Consider the following 15,650-nt stretch of genomic DNA (forward strand, 5'->3'; position numbering starts at 1 on the left):
CATAAAACAAAGAACTTCCGTTTCCTTTATTTATTGATGGACCCCAAGCCCACCTAGCAGGCCGCTGCCTGTCTTGTGCTCCTTTTAACCTGACGGACCACTCGCACTCCCACCCGTTCCACCTGTGGCTTCCCTTCATCCACGATGGCACTGATCTTTGCCCTTAAGCCATAAAATAAAGATAAGCTTACAAAACAACCTGCAGTTAACACAAATGAAGACCCCCATAAACAGCAAGGACCGCCAGTGTAGCTTGAGCTGGGTGTGCGGCGCACACAAAGGTCAGTGTCTGACCTCATAGAGTGGCACTGAGCACGGGCACCGCTGGCTCCTTCGCTATCATGTACCTTTCTGGGCAATGGACATTTGCCCATGAGAAGTCTCCGCCTGTGCCCCCAAGTTCTTGTTGAAGAATTTGTTTTGAAGTCGCAGCTGGGGGTCCTGATTCTTCACACAGCCCCCCACCTGTCCCCTGTTCTTCACCTCCATGTGGTTCACGGAGACTCAGATGGCAGATCTCTACAAACCGTGTGACGAGGACGGGCCAGTCAGGCCAATCATGGACACCATGCTGCTCCACAGTTGCCCACCGTTGAGCTATGAGGGTCCGAAAAGTCCTGCTGTCTGCCAAGTTCCATGTCTCTGCTTTTTGTTAAACTCACCGCTGGGGTCCGCTGGTCTCCTTTGAACAACTCAGTCAGGTGACCCCTTCATGTCACGTTGCCGGACCCCTGTCTCCCTTTCACCAAGGTGATATTTAGAGCTTGCAGAACTCCGGGTGTAGTGGTAGGCACCTTAGAATGTGGACTCCCCATTGTGTGTACCCCCATATGATTTACATTAAATGTCACCGTCCCCAAATCTGTCCAGGCACCTCTGCTCATTCAGCTGCCCATCCCTCCTTGTTTAGGACCCTCGTCACACTCGACCAGTTTGTTCTTCTCCTGATCGACTCAAGTCGAGGACACTGGTGTGTCACTTGGCAGCACAGCTGTGATGGCAGTGCCAAAGTGCTGGCCTCTGTCACTCTGCGTCTCTCGTTCACTTTGGGGGATCAACGTGGCTGTCCTGCTTTCCATTTGTACCAAGGACCACCGCAGACAGTGGTGCAGTTTTCATGGACTGAAGAGTACAGGGAGCCCAAATCCTCCTTGGATAAGCGGAATCCTGGGGGGGGGGGAAGACCCCCGTCCCGTGTCTGGCCATTCTTGAACACTCTGCTGTGGAGAAACTCTGGGGAGCAGAGAGAACGAACGCAAAATTACTCGTAGAAGTCAACAAGAGAATCTGACTGACGGAGGGCACAAGGGTCCACTGGGACCACCGACACTCCATGTTACCGCATTGTGGCCCCCCATCTGTGTGGGCAGAGCCGTACGGCCACCCCAACCCAAACGATCACAGAACTGCTGATCCTGATCGACTTTATCTTCTAGATTAGGACTGTGGTGGTCCTGACTGGCAGCACCCTGTTTTTACTGGGATTGGCAGGTTAGGCAAATGGAAGGAGCAGCAGCCCCAGCACTGCCCCCTGGTGGACACCGGTGTGTCATCTCCTTCTGAGAGGTGTGTTTAAGCCCATTTGCCCCCCCACATTCTTCTGCCAATCCAGATGAGTAATCTCCTGGGTGGGCACATCCATGGCTGCCCGTGTTCGCTCCCTCCTTCCAAATTCCTTCCCACTCTCTAGTTTTTCCATCTTTTCCTTCCGTTCGTTCCCAGGGATGTGCATTAAGCTCGCAGGCCCATCACCCCTTGGCACGACCCAGTCATATTTGTGACAGTGGGATGCCCTTTGCCAGGTCCACGTTGTTAGGAGTTTCCCCCGTGTTTTTCAGAAGTTCACCTTTTCTCTCGTTTGCCCTCACTGGCACAGGTGCCCCTCTGTGCTTTGATTGCAGTTCCATTCAAATGTCCATCACTACTTGTTGTCACCAGTTCCTCCTCCAGTGCTGGTCACAAGTTGAAACATGGGACCCTTCTGTCCCCTTATTGCTGCTGGTGACGTTTGTGCAGCCACCACGTTCAGGTCCCCCTGCTGGCCATCTGCACTCCATTGTCCAGACGCTGCTTGATGCAGGGGGGCACAGGAAGATCAGGGGGTGCACGTCACTGAGGGAGGGACACTGTCATGAGGACGTGTGTGGCCCCGTCCCCTCCGGCTGCACGCCAGTCTGCATTTATGGCTGCCTGCCTGCCTGCTGGGGTGGCCCCTGCTGTGAAAGGCGCTATATGAAATGACTGGCATTGCAGCTTGCAGCAGTCGCCCAGACTTCTGTGGAATGCTGAATGTTGACACGGGGGGTACGGTTGTTGTAAACATTCGCGGCCCACCGAAGGACAAACAGCTCTGGTTTGTTGTAAACAGGAATGTTCAGTGGGCACCAAGTCCCTTTACGAGCGGCCCTCCGTCTGCTGCTCATTTCTCGGCGACCTCAAATTGCTCGTTTTATAGCCGGTGGGTGCCCTTGTAGTCGCGTCCTGCCCAGATGTGTGCCATGCAGATGTTTGGAGCTTTGCTGGCCGTGTGCAGTCCGCTGCGCCCGCCTGTTGGGTTGGCAGACATCACCAGCCTTTGTGAGCCACATGCATGCGGGGTGCTGGAAGCGAGCGATTTCTAAAGTGAGGGCAGCAGTGACACAAATTCTGGCTTTCACCTGTAGGGGGCGTCCCTGTCCCTGTGCCCGAGCCAGATCCCTGCAAAGCCAGATGGCTCGATGCCCCAGCTTAGGCGGGCCTTGGTGCCTTTAAAAGCACACGTTTCGGGGTGCCTTTGCGCCATCTTCCTGGAGTGACACATGATGGGTGGCAGTAGGTGGTTTATAGTTTGGACTCGCCGTTCTGTCTAGTTGGTGTTGGAGCAGATGGCACAATGAGATCGGCCTTAGTCGATGAACAGCCTGGTGCCAATTTAATACAATTGGAAACAAAGATCAGCAACGCCTCTGGATGTGTGGCCATCTCGGGAGAGTGGCAAGCACTGTGACTTAGAAAAGTGGAAGAGAGAGTCTCAATGGGCACGAGTGAAAGAGGGCAGCCCTCAGTGGGCAAGTCCGCTCACACACCTGAGACTCCTTAAGATCTGTGTGGGAGAAGCCTGGCAGATGTGGGTGGGCTGGCAAACACCAACAGAAACATAGACCCGGGCAGAACCCTCCACACTGGTGAAAGGAATGGCAAACGTACATGCATGGTGGGCAGTGCCCACTCTGATTAATAAATGATAGACTGGTGTCCTCTACAGGTTGTGCCAGTGGGCTCCAGCTCCCCCATCCCTGAATTGGATCCAGCTGCTTTGTCTCCCCTGTAATCGTCCCTCCCTTGGATGTTCTGCCCCTGTCTTCCATCGTAAGTCTCCTCCATTTCTGGGGTCTTCATTTTCGTACTGCGTCTCGATCTGTGGTGGGTTGTCATTTTTTTTAGTAAAGTTTCAGGGCAGGCCATGTGGCGCGGCAGTTAAGGCTTTGAATTTCAAACCCCCTTGGTGCCAACGCACTGCTGACACACACACACACACACACACACAGATGTGCACCCTCTGCTGGCCCCCCTCACGCAGTGTGCTGCTGTTCAGACCTACGGTGGGGCTGTCAAATTCAGGAGTGCACGCTAACAAGAATAATCCAAGTTAAGGAAAGGATATGCGTCTGTGGGTCTGGCTGCTTTGTCTCCATCATTCCAACAGTTGGCGCATCACAAATATTTTTAGTAATGTGTTTCAGTTGTCATTCCAACAGATGGCGCATCACACATTTTTATAAATGCATGGATTTTGTCATTCCAGCAGCTCATGCAGCTCCCTACTAAATGCCATCTGCCACAGACCCATGCACTGGGTGGTGCTCTGCGGACCGAGGTCCTCGTTGATTTCTTTAATCTTGACTCGTCTTAGACGGGTAAATGTTCCAACATAGCCTAACTATTCTGGGGGCCATGTGTACTTGACGTGCTTGGTCTCATTTTCCTTTTTGCTCCCAGTACATCTTCTCAAGACTCGTCGACAGCCGTGTAAAAGAAGCGGGTGGTCTGCGGCCCTCCCCCACAGAGTGAATCCCCGGGCACATCCGCAGGTATGAGAAGATTAGGCCGGATGGGGTGCTGTGGAGATCTAGGGGCGCAGGTCCACTCCATCGGTGAGGTGCAGCGCCCTCTGCTGTGTGCCCTCCTGCGCTCTTAGTCTGCCTTGTTGACCTGGCTGCTCTTTCTTTGAACACTGACTATAACGTGTATTAGAACGGCGCCAGGGTAGGTCGCTTTACAGAAGGCCGTTTGGCGTTCACCCCGTGTCCTGTCGGATTGATGGAAGCAGAGTGCCAGGGCGGCGGTGTGAATTCACAAATAGTCCTTACATTAAATAAAGGAATTAATCAAATTAATTATAATAAGGGTTTGTTTCTCGACACCGCAGAACTGTGTGCCAAAGACGTGGCATCAACAGAAATGTTCTCCTCCATGGCCAGTCTCTCCGGAGTCATCCATCACCTATCGTTGGGAGCCGCCCCTTTCCTTGACTCGTGGACGTGTGCCCGTCGGTGTCGGTGGTCCTCATTGTGGCCCTGCTGCCATCCGTCCGTCCTTGGCTTTTTATTGACTTTTCAGTGTGTGATGGTCTTGGCACTTTCTGAATGCCATCCACTGCTTTGTCAAAGTGGGAGCAAACACCTGCAGCCTCGGGGGTCCACAGGCCTGACCAAGTAAGCCCCTGCTGGTTTAGCTGCTAATCTTCACGCTGCCTCTCCCCATCCAAAAAAACAAAAAGTGAATGTGACAAGTGTTGAGACCTGGCCGAGGACAGGAGGTGACAGCTGTGCCTGGCCTCGTGCCTCATGTTTATGGCAGTGGACACCATGGGCGGGCCTTGTCTGTGGCTCCTCCCCCACTTTGAGTGACACCGCCAATTGTGCGAGTCCTGCCAAGTGATTTAGCAGGACAGCCGTGGGACTTTCCCTGAGCCCCTCCAGGTGTTTTGAGGACGCAGCACAGCCGTGAACAGGCGTCTGACCCTCGCGTCGTGTCTCGTGCCCGCCGAACGAGGGATGACTATCTGTGGGGACGAGTGGCAGCTATTGTGGGTTTCTGCCCGTCTCTCCATATTCTGTTCTTATTCACTCACTCATTTTCCAGAGTCGCACAGAAGCCGGAGCCCCCCGTACGGGGAACACCACGTGCACATTAGCGGTCAGTTTAGCATCGCCGGTCCCTTTGAACTGTGGGAGGAAACCCACGCAGACTCCATGCAGGGGGGGCTGAGGACGTGACCCCCGCAGATCTACTGGTGGAGCAGCAAGCAGACTCTCCCTTCATCTTGAGGTTCTATGGATGGAGACCACCAACACGTAGCGGTGAGCGAAGTCCCATGGGGCATCCAAGCTTCGGTGGGTTTGAGGCCCGGGTGGCGGGACCCCTCGGTGCTGTAAGAGCAGTTCTGTGTATGGTCGGCCCTGGCGATTCACGGGTTTGCGTCATTGTGAGCGGTCAACGGGACGGTGCTGCCCGTTTCAATTAGAGAGCGGACCCTCGGCCAGATCATCGGGTCAGGCGCATGGCATTGTGGGAGCGCCGTCTTTCCTGTTTAATAATACTTTACAGATGTCGCCCCCATTCTGTCCGTCTTGACCATCCGAGTGAGGATTATGCTTCGTGAGTTACTTAGGACCCCCAAGAGGCGTTTTCCCCCGTCGTTTGCCGTTGTCCGGTCGTCGCCAGTCATCGTGACTTTGATTATTTACAGTGGACTTTAGAGTCATCTGAGCCCACTGACTTAGGGTGGAGTTGACAGAAGGGGGCAGCGGGCACCAAACACCTGCCACACTGGGCGTGACAGTGCCACTCTGTTTGCCACTGTCCTGTATTATCTGGCATTTGTTAAACACTCGACTGGGTGTCACTGGCAAGACTGGAGGTCAGCACTGCAGTGTTAAGAGGTGACTTGGGGGGGGCCAAAATGTCCTGTGCCCCCAAACACCACAAACCCCAGGGGATAACGGTGTATAGATGCGCAATAAGACCCTTTAGACTTTGTCACACTGTGTCCTCTTGCCACCTTTGACATCATCAAGTGACACTCAACACCCCCCAAAGCCAAAGTGACAACAGCAGTTTAGGTGACGTCTCTCAAATCCTTAAAAATCAGCAGCTGACCTAAGTCCAGAGCCGTTAGCCAGCCTGCCCCGTGGCAGCCATTCCAGCCTGGCATCTCCTTGGCTGTGATGCCACAAGCGTCACCCAGCTGGGCTTCTTTTCATAAATTTACAAATGTCCCCTAAATGTCCGTTGTCACTTTGTCTCTCTGGGGTGTTGAGGTGGAGAAATGAATTTGAAGGACAAGATTAAAACAGGACCAAGCGTGACAAAGTGACAGGTCAGAAGCTGTGTGTGTGTAAATCCTCGCATGTGCCAATAGTGGCACTGTCAAGTGGTCACTTCAGGTGGGTGTGGTGGCACAGTGGTTAAAGACCGGACACCCTGACAAGGCCAGCTGAAAGCCTGGAGTGAAAAGAAACAAAAGAACGGGCAAAAGTCGTCAACAGGAGGTTACGATGACAGTGCAGACGTCCAAACCCGAGGCCAGAAAGGAGTCCCCAACTTGTGTCTGTCACTTGGTCCCTTTTGCCAGGCCCCCCCTCCACTGGCAGTTCACCTGTTGAACTGAATATCGAAGAGACCATTGCGTTCACGCTCTTCCTTCCTACTATCCGTCCGTCCGTCCGTCTGTCTGTCCATTTTGTACCCATTTAACCAGTTCAGGGGTGAGGGGGTCCATTTCTAATCCCAGTCAGGAAGCTCGTCCACCTTGGCTCCCACACCCCCTGCCCCCTACATGCATACAGTGCCACTCTGTAGCTGCCAGGTAGCCTTACCTTAGAAAAGCCCTCATGGATGTCACAAGAACATCGAGAAGGCCCAGGAAGTGCAAACCCCCCTTTCACGTCTTAATGGGGCAACACGTCAGGCTGTCAGCCCAACCATGGAGACCCCCAGTGGTGGGCTCTCGTAAATTTAAACCTGATCACCGTCAAGTCCACCAGCTTCCTAAAAGGGCGGAAGTTGGGATTGAGCCTTATGGAATTGTGGGAATGAGGACCCCATCAGCCAGTCCATCGCGATGCCAGGTTAGCCAGCATGTTGAGCGCAGAGCCATGGAGTCTGCCAGTTCATGCTCTTGGTTGGCAGTGCCACGCGCCATCCATCCCAACACCCTATGACTCACAGAGACAGGTGGTGCCCAGTAAGCACAATTTAGCCGGGTAACCCCTAGCGGCCTGGCAGCTGCCGCCTCATATGGCGCGCGGGTCACTTCTGGAAATGTCATCAGCGAAACGTCCCGGGCCGTCATCTGTGTGCCATACTCCTGCTGTGACAGGTCCCTTTCACTAATTGGCGGGATGAAGGTCGGGGGGTCAGTGGGGGTGGACTGAACAGCTGTGGATTCAGGGTGGGAAAGTCCACCCTGCAGGTCAGGCTGAAGTGAGCCATGCCAGCTTGTTGATTGATGGGGTGCCACTCTCTCTGTGCCCATTTCAAGTGCTCATCTTGAAGCTGACCGACACTGGTTTAGTGTTAAGTGCTCGCTCTGTCACCTCTGGTGCTGCTCCTTGTTGACCTTTGCCTCTTCCATAGCCCTCCCATCTGCTGTGCCCACGTGCTGCGCTCTGTCATCGTGCTAATTGGCTGTGCCATCTCAAATCTCCTGGTGTGGTGAATTCAGCGAAGTGGTGAAGGAGCGTGACTCTAAATTTGGGGGGTTGGACATTGGGGAGATGAGTGGGCTCAAACCGGGATCCATATTTGAAGCTTGCTGTTAGGTGGGGCGTGTATGCCCTGTGGGAGGGGGCGGCTGTGCCCCTGGTGTAGATAAAGCTGATGCCAGGGAGCAGTCTGTCAGTAGCTGTCACCTCCATTCACTTCATGTTACTGTGCAGGCTGGAGGGCCATTGTGGACTTTGACTGCTCGTTTTGCCCATCTGTCTGGCATGTGGGTGTCTTGTGACCCGTCTTTTTGTCCTGGGATATTAAAGGAGAACACCGTGAAGATGCCCATCAACCCAGGGGGCATCGGACCGTAAAGGTGATGGCTTCACAGGGGGCCGCTGACATTCATTGTGCACCTTTGGTTGACTGTCTTATGAAAGACCCCCTAATAGACCTAAGACACCTGTAACGCAGCAGCTGCCCGCCTGTCTGTCTGTTATATAGTGCCTTTTATAGCCCCCCATCCGGAAGTTTCAAGTTCTGTGACGATGGCCCCCCAAGCCTGTCATCGATGGCATCCAGGTTGTTCCATCCCCCTTCTGTCCTCCATTGCCTGTAGATGAGATGTTCTTACGAGGCGGTGGTGTTGCCTGGCGTCCCTGTTGGCGCGGTACGTGATGCCCGCCGGCTTCACTGTGTTTTTTTTTTTTCCTTCTCAGATCTCACTTGGCAATTTGTGAAGCCGTTGGCTTTTGGTTTCTAATTAATTTCAGGCACTACGATTGCTGGAGAGAAAGATGGGAAGAGAGAGCGAAGGAAAGCAAGCAAGAAAAAGTGACTTTATGTGACAGCTGTTTCTCGTTGGTGCCAAGCCTCAGAATGCGACCGAGCTTGTCGGGGGGAGGAAATCGGATTCAGCCGCAGTAAACGAGAACCACCCGCGTCTCTTGTGGGGCGCCTTTGTTGTGGCCGCCCGTCTGTAAAACGGGGGTCCTCTGCCCTGTCATTACCGGGCCTGCCCCCTTTTTGTATCATGGCATGTTCAGGGGGACAGCCCGGTGTGTTGTGGCTGTCAGGCCGTGCTGGTGTGCCAGGAGGGCGGGGGTGACTCGAGGTGTGGCCCCATTGCCCCTCTCCATAGTGTTTCGTGTTGTTTTGTTTGTCCCACAGGCCCCCGGAAGGACTCGGACTTGGGGAACATTCTGTACTCGTCAAAGTAGACGTGCCAACGTGTTGTGCCAGCATTTATGGCCTTGGTGTTTATGGGCGCGGGGCTCTCGTTTACACAAACCACCACTTAGTGAGAGGCCAGTGTGTGGCACACCTACAGTCGGGCTGCGTGTGTGTGTGTGTGCGCGCGCCAGTCAGTCCGCATCCCAGCCGCTTCGTTACTCTCAAATAAAAAAAAAACATTGGAAATAAACCGAAGGTGCGGAAGTGACTGTCCCCATCGGTGGTCTGCAGTGTCACTCGGCCCAGAGGCAAGCCCTGATGCCACATTCATTTGAATATAAACCTCCTCCGAGTGGCACACAAGGCTGATGCCACCATATGCTTGGTAATGTGGGCACGGCTGCCTCTCTGCCCTTCAGTCGCTGGAGGAAGCGGGCTGTCCACTTGGAATTGGCAGCACTAAAGGATGGCATTCTGTCTGAACGTTCCCTGACAGTTGAGTTAAAATCGGTAAAACTTGTGCCAAGGAATTTACAAGTGCCACTGTCCATGGCATTGAGCCTTCATCAGAGGTCTTCACAAGCCTGGATTAGCCACTGATCTGAGAAATCACAGTACCCTGCACACATGCCCACTTCGTCTGTTTCAGGTTTATAGGTGGCACTGGGCACAAGGCAGGTGGCAGCCCCAGACAGGGCACCAGGCCACTCCTAGGGCTGCTCCTTGGCCAGTCTCCAGGGAAGTTGAAGGAGACGCCCACCCACACGGACGATGATCGAGATTGGAATTTGAACCCGGGACACCAGAGCCGTTAGATGGCAGCGCCCGCCCCTGTGCCACCCATTCTTCATCATGTCATTTCTAATGAAGTGGGGGGCTCGATTCCATGCCCAGGTCCAGTCTACATTCCTCCCTCTATCCAATGGCTTGGTGTGAATGTGCCCTGTGGTGCACTGGCGTCTGTGCCAGGGTTGGTGCCTACCTTGTGCTCTTCAGGTGATGAGCTGGCACTGTGCATGGCCTCCAGTATTGTGTAGCTAAAGGTGGCTTGTTTTCCTGGGGTCACTCACTCTTGTTAATTAACAAGACAGCAAAGGCCACCATGTGTCACACCTCGTGACCTCGGATGCACAAGAGTAAGGCTGATTGGCGCTGTTTCAGGGTCCACCCTATCGTGTGCCACCTTTCAGCTCCAGAGTCCTGCTGTGCCCCCGAGGTCCCCTCCAGAGTGGCACTCTTACCATGGGTGTGTCCAGAGAATGGCAGTGTGACTCACAGGCCCAAATCAGGTTTTGTGGTGGGGTGGGCACTGAGTGGACTCTTGGATATCGGGGGTGAAGTCCAGCTGGCTAACTCGCCCTTTTTTGTCTCTTTCAGGTACTCCTTTGGTAAGTGACCACTGGCCCGAGTGACCCCAATGGACACGTATGTTTGACTTGCTCCTTCTTATAATTGGGTTCTTATCATCTGTTGAGACCCCCAAGTCACCGGCCGTTCTCAATCCCAGATGCCTGCAGCTGTCGGAGGCATCCCAATGTACTTGGCATGGTGGGACTGGCCCACCTCAGGGTGGGTAGGTGGGCAGCAGGAGGGTTTGGAATTGTGGAAGGGGAAACCCGAGAATGGCCCTGCACTTGCTTGAATGTCTGTCAATGCCAGTGACTCAGTGGGCATCAAGTGTGTTTGGACACCCAGGAGGTGGCGGGGGCTACGCGTGTCACCCAGCTACTTAGTGACATTGGGCCAGGACGATGGAAGCATAACTCGAGACAACGAAACATTGTCAGGTCCACTTAAACCCACTTAGTGCCAGTCCATCACAGGGCCCACTGGTGCACACTTTAATGCTAGGCTGATTGAGACTGGGGTACCCAGAGACGAGACCACCCAAGTGTGTGGGGAGAACATGCAGACCTTAGACGGAGAGACAGCAAGAAACTGGCATGGGATTTGACTCCAGGACACAAGGAGGTAACAGTGGTGCTATTTGATGTAAGTGGGGACTGGTGGTGCCAGGCTGTGTCAATGCCAGCCTGAATGTTCTGCCTTTCTTCAGTATGATTTAATGGTAGACGTTTCTTTGTATTTGATACAAATTTGCTGCAAGAAAACGTTCAGCATGGGCAGGCGACAAAGGGCACAAAGTGTCGTCTTTACCAGCTTTGTTTCCTAGGCAGGGGCTGCCCTCTAACATACAGATAATAGGGAAGCTGCCTGTATCTGAGTGTGGTGCCCTGGATCTTTATACCTTTTCTGTGTGGGTGGTGACTGTGCCAGTTGTGGGGGGCAGTCAGTCATAACCTTTGATGCCAAATGAAGTTGGGGGGTCTGCTGTGGCATAGGATGTTCGCTGGAAGTTCTGCCTTTGGATGTGCCACAGCAGGTGGGCACATGCCTGGTAGGATGGGCAGCAGAGGCTCGTGTAGACTTCTTGTCGGCTGTGTGGCTCACGTGTCATGCGCTTTGCCACTTTTTGTTTATGAACTGAAACGACGACGGTTTGTGCCTGGCATTGATTACCTTGCCTCGTCAATTCGGCCTTATGCTGGCAAGAGTGGAAAGGTGGGCTTTGTGCTGAATTGGCGGACGTAAGGCACTTGGTGACAGTGGAATCCATCAGTTCAGGCCAGGATGTGTTGTGAGGGACAGAATTAGGGTTTGGGGTGCAGGAGGAGGCCTGGCATTCGCGGCTTACAGTACCACTCATCCACGTGCCTCCTATCCTGCCAAGGACGCTGCCCAGTGGCAGTGCGTCATGGATGTTGCTCTCATTGTTTCTCAGTTTCCCTTTTGTGTTGCATTTCTGTTCAATTCACTTTCTTATTGTTTCTGGATGTTTTAGTGGGTTTTTGGGATGCCATCTCCAACTGCCAGGCTGGACGTTCCAGTAGCGCCATTTACACCAGTGGCATGCTTGTCATGCCATCCGAAAGTGTAGGTTTTTTGCCAGACGACAACTCCTGTGCGATATTTCAGAAGGACCACCTTGGCAGAGTTTGTGTTGACCTGGAGATTGGTGCCCGCTTTTTTGGTTTGTTTCAGAGCTCGCCAGTCCTGTTTGTTTTTTGACTCATTTGGTGCCCCCTGGCACTTCTACTGTGTTGCAGAACACACACACACACACACGTATGTCTTTTTCTTTCTCTTTCCTGCATCGTGCGCCTTCATGCCCCCGACATGGCTAAGAACTGAAGGTGGGTGGTCTTTTTGTGCCAGGCTCAGCCCTGGCACCGACCCCAGCTCCTGTCTAATATGATGCCCACCCCTTACAAGCTTCACAAATTGAGTATTTCTAATTTTGTGACCCGGTGGGCCCTGGCAGGGAGGGGGTGCCAGGCCTCTCCTGTGCCCATTATTTCCCACCCATGTAATCTCTTCCAGTCTTACATGGTCCCGTTTAGCGGGCGCTCTGTGCCCAGTTGAGACTTTTATGTCTTTTTCTGTAGCCTACGTACTTTTTCCATAAATCTTCTTCGGTAAATAAGTTGCCACTTTGTGGCTCTCCGGGGCATTCCTGACAAATCCTTGGATTGTTCCTCGATGTTTTCCTCTCATTTTCTTTACGGCCCCCCTGCTCCGATGCCTCGCTAACCACCTAATGAATCATTTTTTTTATTTTCTTGGAGTGCCGATCCTGTTAGTGGGCGACGTATGGCAGTGGGGGCACCCCCAGAACTGGCTTGTCACTGTACTTGGCTTGTTTCTGGGTCAATATTGTTCTGGTGGGCATGCCTGTCGCTGTTTAGACGCTGCAGCCATATTGTTTCCAGTTGCCGTGCCTGTTGCCGGTCACGTGGCATATGCCCCTTAAACTTTCTGATACCCAAGTATCGGGTCCTCCCTGAATTTCTGAGGTTGCACGTGGCATGGAGTCCTCATGGAGCAGTGCCAGGCTGGCCTAGGTGAGCTGGCATTGTCCCAGTGACCACGCTGGCCTGACCCGTTCACTTTTAAAAGTCTTTTGACTGGTTGGTCAGCAGGGTGGTGCCACGTCAGATGGATGCCCGTGCTGTTTAAGCCCCCCAGTTTAACTTGTGCCTTTTTGTGTTCTGTTTTTCAGATGTTGCTGTCACTGGGGTGGGCTGTCGAGTCTTGTGTGACTGCAGCCATGTTGTTTTCAGTTGCTATGCTTGTTGCCGGTCACATGACACATTGTCTGCCTATTAAAGATGGTGGTTTGTGATATCAGAGTCTCCTTGGTAGTGGCAGTCAAGGCCGAGGAACCCAAGATGGCGCCTGGTGGTCTGCACTGAGACCTTCACTTTGTTTTTGTGTGTGCGGTGCTGAGGTGTCACCAGGGTCCTATTTTGGGATCCTGTGGTGGGTGCACCAGCAGTGCTGTGTCATTGCAGGGTCCTGGCTGTGATCTCCTAGCCCGTCGCTTTGAAGAGGGGGGCATGAGTGGGCCAGCATTGGGTCCTTTAGCTGGGAGGCAGGGGTCTCCATCCATTCAAGCGTTCATGTTGTGACCCTCGTATCCGGTTCTGGGCAGTGGAGCGAGCAGTGACAGACATTTGCAGGGTCTACGGGTGGGCTTTGGCGTGAGACCTCCTCAGTTGTACTTGTCACTTATGCACTTTCTGGACATGCCCGGCTTCACAGAGGCAGGCACCAGAACTGGGTGTGATCCTGGGGCTGCCAGTCCGTCACCAGGCACACTGGCCTGTCTGGGGTCACCCCGTCACTGGACCTGCTCACACATCTGAGTGACACGATGAAGACACTCTAAAGTCACCTGACCTGCTCGCCTTGGGGGTGTGGCCAGTGATCTGTGCAGACGAACCCTCCGCCTCCTAGACCCGCCCATCAAGCTACGGACGGCCTCCTGTCGCCTTTGTGTGTGTCGGGTGGGCACAGGGTGCTAGTACTCCTGCCAGGCCCACTCAGGCTTCATTTTTCTAAGGGATGTCAACGGGGAACTCGAGTCCACACGGGGCACCACCAGGGGTCTGCTTGGTTAAAGGGGGTCTTTATCGATTGGCCTTTGAATGACGTTAATGCGCTCAAAGCCAATGGACGTGAAGTGATGCCGTCGAGTTGTTTGATGCCCCAGCATGACGGGTGGCCACTGTGGCGGTCTCTTCAGGTCCAGTCAGCAGGCTGGCACCTTAAGGGGTGACCGGATGACATGTGGACATCACATGCTGCTGGACAGAGGGAAAAATTCGTGGGGTGCGTCCGATGAGGTCAGTCTGGTGGCACCTCCTGCAGGAATGTGGGGGGTGGGGAGGGGGATATGAGTGCCACTGGACTGGACTGCGCAGTAAAGGAGTTCCACCATGACAAGCGTGTCACCTGTGCCCACTTTGGATGTTTATCAGCAAATGTCTTTCATTGCTAGTTTTGTGAAAATGGCCAGTGAGACCCTTCAGGGGTGACCCGACCACAGTTGCCACCTTCACCCATTGCAAGACAGGTGGCATTGAAATTGAAAGTGAAATTCCAGCGATGTCCTCTCTGTGCTCCGTTGCCTTTGCTAACCTGCTCCTCTGCTTTGGGTTTGCCCGTCATTGTGTCACCGTGATGCTGGATTTGCCCCTTGTTATGGCGTGGGGGGCTCAGAATCTCATTTCTGCCATTGGCAGGCCAGGCTGGCACCCTACCAGCGACACTCTTCTGGTCTCTGCCTCTCGTCATTTAGGCCACGTGCAAGTTGGCCTCGTCTGACATTCTGAATGTGAGCCAGCAGGTGGGGGTCCGTCGGTGTTGTGCTGGCGAGTCACATGATGAGACCCCCTTGTGTTGTGTTTGAAAGGCCAGCTGTGTGCTCTACAGGCCCTGGCAGTGCCACTCCCCTTGTGGGATTTGCTGCTTCTCACGCTGGCATGTAGGTGGCGCTTGTCCGTGAGTGCCCCCTGCCTTGTCCCCCATCCCATCCCCCTGGGCACATACTTAAACAAATCAGGCGGACCTCAAGCTTTGACTGTTTTAAAACAAATTTGTGGTTAACGCGAGGACGGCGGCTGTTTGTGTTCCCCGCCCACCTGCGCCTAATCCGCTGTTTACGCCCGCAGTGCACGCTGGGAAGGTGAACTCTGCGCCCTGGGGGCTTTGGCAAGTGCAGGCCGAGTGGCGCCATACGCGCACACTGTGTGGCTGTCACACTTTGTCATCTTTGGCTGACCGAACGCCTGACGATTGTACTCTTTAGCTTCAAGGCTGCCCGAGGTCCCTGGTGGGTGTAGAGCTGTGACTGGCATGGAGTTGGCAGATGGGAAAGGCGCTATATAGTGGACGGGTGCATTGACCTGCCCATCTGTCCATCCCACGGTGCGTCATCCGTGTGTCTTCATCTGTCATATAGCGCCTTTCATAGCTAACCCCCTGCCCTCTTGCCCAATGTTGCCAGCATGCAGCTGGTGGCCATGGCAGCCATGAAGGCGTTCAGCAGGACCAGTCGGCCAGTCGGTGCGCTCATCCAGTTCAGCTCCCACTGTTCGACAACCTTCCTTTTTTTTCTTATTTGAGATGGCTGACGGTTGGCGCACCTGAGTGGGTCGCTTAACCCGCGGCCAACAGGTGGGCCCACGTCTGTCTGTGTGGGCTGTGATGGCCAACGTGTCCTGCCCAGAATTTGCCATCGGTGACTGGAGCCTCACCTCGGTGGCCTCCCGGTGTGTTCACAGTTGTCCACAGAGCTCGGCTGATGGCTGCCGTACCCGCTTGGGCACCTGGGCTGGCATCACCCTACGTGCGGCCCGATCTGCAAAGGGGGTATCGAAGCAGGCCAGGACTTGGAACGAGGAATCCTCGGCCGTCACCTCGGGTTTGAGGGTTGGCGATGG

The 15,650-nt window shown here is 54.0% G+C and overlaps 1 protein-coding gene across 2 annotated transcripts in view; it reads left to right on the top strand.

The window, feature by feature from the left end:
* Positions 1-15,650, top strand: part of lmf1 (lipase maturation factor 1) — a 78,348-nt gene that overhangs the window by 11,759 nt on the left and 50,939 nt on the right. For both annotated transcript variants that reach the window (XM_039776548.1, XM_039776547.1), the window contains exon 3: positions 10,243-10,253. In XM_039776548.1, the coding sequence (XP_039632482.1) occupies positions 10,243-10,253 (11 nt within the window). The remainder of the gene's footprint in view (positions 1-10,242; positions 10,254-15,650) is intronic.

Source organism: Polypterus senegalus, chromosome 13 (assembly GCF_016835505.1).
Source record: "Polypterus senegalus isolate Bchr_013 chromosome 13, ASM1683550v1, whole genome shotgun sequence".
Taxonomy (NCBI): domain Eukaryota; kingdom Metazoa; phylum Chordata; class Cladistia; order Polypteriformes; family Polypteridae; genus Polypterus; species Polypterus senegalus.